This window comes from Colletotrichum graminicola, assembly GCF_000149035.1.
Source record: "Colletotrichum graminicola M1.001 genomic scaffold supercont1.7, whole genome shotgun sequence".
In the NCBI taxonomy this organism is placed as follows: domain Eukaryota; kingdom Fungi; phylum Ascomycota; class Sordariomycetes; order Glomerellales; family Glomerellaceae; genus Colletotrichum; species Colletotrichum graminicola.
In genome coordinates, this window is record NW_007361011.1 from 330475 (window position 1) to 334796 (window position 4322).

Genomic DNA, 4322 nt, shown 5'->3' on the forward strand with positions numbered 1-4322 from the left:
ATGCTGTAGCCTTTACCGAACAGAAAATTAACGGCCAACGGGAGATGTTTTCTTTCCATGATGAGTGCGACTAAGTAGGATTGTCATCTCCATTGATAGGCTTACATGGTTCCTGTAGCTCACCGATGAGACAGAATGTCATCGCTAGGCCGGGGGAACATTCCAGTCACAGCGGGGTAAAGATAATACCCGAGCCCGGTCCCTTTGTGTGCGTTGCATACTGCGGCGGCGCATATAGAGCCGTATATTATACTATCGTCTGAATTTTGATCGCATTCTAGCCTCCTCGTAGACACGAGTCTAGTACTCCTCACCTATCGGGATAAATGAATGCTATATTGGTTCCGACGAACGGCTGCCTGCGGCCTATCTTTGCTACGGAATGACCACACAAAACTCTGGCGCTGTCTGGTGATGGCCGAGGGTCCCAAATCAGCAACGAATCCGGTTGATTAATTATTTGGAACGATGTATAATATTTCCTTGCCTACGGATGCAGTGCTCCGCGGACCAGAGATTGGTGATCCCACCGTTCGTGGCAGTATCGAGACTGGGGGAACGCTCCGCTGTGAGGAAGAATGGGACGGATACATGTGAGGAACATTCATGAACGGAACATAGACCTCCTTGTTTTGATCTATTCAAGAAGATCGAATGTAGGAGTATATAAAGACGATAAAGGGCAAGAGGTAAAAGCTCTCGATTTTCATACTCGAGTCCATCACTCGAACATTATTTGATATCTGAACATACATCGCACCATGATCTCCATCTCACTCCTCCTTGCGACCGTCGCGGCCGTCTCGGCGCAGCAGGTCGGCACGCAGCAGGTCGAAACCCACCCCAAGTTGACTTGGCAGAGGTGCACCTTGTCCAGCTGCACCTCCGTCAACGGCGAGGTCGTCATCGACGCCAACTGGCGCTGGCTCCACGAGACCTCGGGCACCGCCAATTGCTACGACGGCAACAAGTGGACAGGCAAGTGCACCACCGCCACCGACTGCGCGTCCAAATGCGCCTTCGAAGGCGCCGATTACTCCGGCACCTACGGTGCTACCACCTCGGGCAACGCCCTCAGCCTCAAGTTCGTCACCCAGCACGCCTACGGCAAGAATATAGGATCCCGTCTCTACCTCATGAACAGCGTCTCCAAGTATGAAATGTTCACGTTGACAGGCAACGAGCTGGCATTCGACGTCGACCTGTCCCAGCTTGACTGCGGTCTCAATGGTGCCTTGTACTTTGTCCAGGTCGGTTCACCTGTCACCCCCATTCGCAATGGCTGTTTTGCGAAGCAACGAGACAGCATAGTCCAACCTCACCGGGCGATGTAGCAACAAGCGACCATAATCGGATACTGACTGGGCACAGATGGACGAGGACGGCGGTATGGCCAAGTACCCCACCAACAAGGCGGGTGCCAAATACGGTACCGGATACTGCGATGCTCAGTGTGCCCGCGACCTCAAGTTCGTCGGCGGAAAGGCCAACGTTGAGGGCTGGGTATCGTCATCCAATGATGCCAATTCGGGTGTCGGCCCGTACGGTGCTTGCTGCGCCGAGATGGACGTTTGGGGTACGGCTCGTGTTGTTGGCTCCTTCATGAAACGACCACCGCTGACCATCGTTTAGAATCCAATGCCCATGCTTTCGCCGTGACCCCTCACCCGTGCCAGAACAACGCGTACCACGTCTGTGAGAAGTCGGGCTGCGGTGGAACCTACTCGGACGACCGCTTCGCCGGCGACTGCGACGCCAACGGCTGCGACTTCAACCCCTACCGTATGGGCGTCACCAACTTCTACGGCAAGGGCAAGACAGTCGACACCTCCAAGAAGTTCACGTGAGTATAAAAAGCCAGGTATCGAACACAGGGGGGGGGGCGTGAGCCGTGAAGTTAAAAATTAGAATAGACACGCATACTGAACCGATGTTCACTAACCTCGAAACGTGTGTTAGCGTCGTCACCCAGTTCTCCAGCAACAAAGTGCAGCAATACTTCGTCCAGAACGGCGCCAAGATTAACATGCCCAACTCGACCGTCAGCGGCGTCTCGGGGAACGCCGTGACTCCTGACTTCTGCGCCAACCAGTTCAAGGTCTTTGGCGACCGCGACCGCTTCTCCGAGGTTGGTGGCTGGTCAAAGTTGAACTCGGCCTTTGACGGAAAATGGGTGCTCGTTATGTCCCTCTGGGACGACCACTACGCCAACATGCTCTGGCTCGACTCTACCTACCCTCCCGAGAAGGCCGGCCAGCTTGGAGCCGCTCGCGGCGACTGCCCCACCACTTCCGGCGTCCCGGCCGATGTTGAGTCTCGTCTAGCTAGCGTAAGTTGTAGCCTCTGAATATTCAGATGCCCGATAGAATGGTTTGTCGGCTGAGCAGAGCTAATGCACGTCATTCCAGGCTACGGTCACGTACTCCAACATCCGATTTGGGCCCATTGGTTCCACGGTCAAATAAGCGCGCAAAGAGCATGTCACTGCTGTAGCTGTGTCGATGAGTTCCCTGATCTTCAAATTTCGCCAGGGATTCCATATAGCGGGTGTGCGTCCGCTATCGAGCACTACGTAGTGCTGGTAAAGTACAGGCCCGGGGCCGGTGTAACAGGCAGCAGGAGACATACGAAGGATATGAAAGTGTTCTATTCTCTTCAGGTACCGTTAGTTCTTAGCAAGGTGTTGATAGCAAATCCTACCTATGTTCTTTTACCGGTCGTGGCAATACTTATTTTACTTTGTCTGCCTTTCCTCGCTTCGTTCTGGACTAAACTAATGCTTTCCCAAACGGTCGTTCCATTTACAGAGAGCGTGAGAGGCAGACGATGATGGATATCGAGCACACTCTGTGCGTGTCACGCTTTGTACGAAGAGCTCAAGGTAAGTATAGCGGCTTAGCACGAGATCAGTTTTCTGGTTATTGTAGCACCTTTTCTAACTCAGGATAATAGAAGGTTTCTAGAAAAAAACATAAAACCATGCATGGGTTTATCCAACCACCCTATTGACTAAGTTCGCAGCTAGCAATCAAAGTTTGACCTTGGCTATAGACTGTAGGTCAAGAGCACCTTCTGAGACAGTATGGTGCTTTAAACCTGACGTTGGCTGGCCTAACTGTAGAAACCAATTTATAAGGACAAAACGGTATACTGGAATAAAAGAAACTAATGATGACGCATAAGGGAGGAAAACCCCCCTTTGACGCTATGCAATAAGTGCTGAGCTGATGGATCTCCGGGTTGTCATTGTCACCGTATGCAAAACTCTAGTGGGCAAGGTTAGAAAGTTCCACCAAGTCTACCATGAAATTAACACACGTTCACAACACTATGTAGCCGAAAAAGGGGCATCCAATGAGACGCTGTTGCGCTGAAAGTTCCGGCAACTTTGCAGACCGCCAATCAACTTGAACCCACACACCGGAAGCGCTCCGTCGTCCTGGCCAATCAGGTCCAAGACATGGTCTCAAACAACCTCGCCCGAAAAAGCTGTTCGACCTAATGGCGCATGCATGACGCACAGGGGCCGAATGTTATACAAGCATGTGTCCCTGGCTGTTGGGAGGGTCCTTGAATGGGTTACTTGCATAATAAGAGGTGTGTGCTGTGTGGGCGCGTGTGCGTGGTAGATGGCCAGGAGAGTACATCCGGCCAAGGACAGACAGAGCAGCTGTGATAGGCCAAGAGAACAACCATCCCTCAGTTAGAAATAGCGATACTTGCCCATGGCAGAGCTCAAGTCATTTACCTTGAAATAAGAGGAGGTCTACCGTAGCCACTCGTCAGATCCAACATCTGCTAACTTTGGAGCTAACGGGAAAAGGTATTGCAGCTACTATATAAGGTATAGTGTAGTCTGTTGAACTAGTCCTATAATAGAAGACGGTCAATCTCTAGCAGAAGACGTCTAGCAACCATAACAAGCCTGCTTGCTAGCCACTCGGGGGACAAAAAAGACCGCCGGTTTCCCCCTACACAACAGCCACCCTCACCACCAGTACTACAGCTCCTGCAATAGGCAATGCAGCTTTTTACATGCTAAAAATATACATTTGTGAGGACACCTAAGACAAGAAAGTCTATAAAGTGTATGAAAGTATACATCTTACCTATTTTCTGGTATCTAAAAGCAATAGGGCCATAAGATAAGGTTCTTCAAACCAGCGACTTGCGGGTTGCGCGGCTTCAGACCCTTATAGCATTTGTCAAGTTTGAGAAGCGCCCTGCCTTGCATCCTGAATATACTTTCATCCGTCTCTCGGTGTTAGGTAGGTCGGGTTGACTTCGCGAGAGTCAAACAACAAAGGGTTGGATCCGCGGCG

The 4322-nt window shown here is 51.3% G+C and overlaps 1 protein-coding gene across 1 annotated transcript; it reads left to right on the forward strand.

The window, feature by feature from the left end:
• Positions 1-761: 761 nt before the first annotated feature.
• Positions 762-2465, forward strand: GLRG_01760 (glycosyl hydrolase family 7; the record flags this gene model as incomplete). The annotated part of the gene is made up of 5 exons (XM_008093094.1): positions 762-1250; positions 1372-1576; positions 1633-1843; positions 1960-2329; positions 2409-2465. The coding sequence occupies 5 exons, from the start codon at positions 762-764 to the stop codon at positions 2463-2465; spliced, it is 1332 nt and encodes a 443-aa protein (XP_008091285.1).
• Between the last annotated feature and the right edge of the window lie 1857 nt (positions 2466-4322).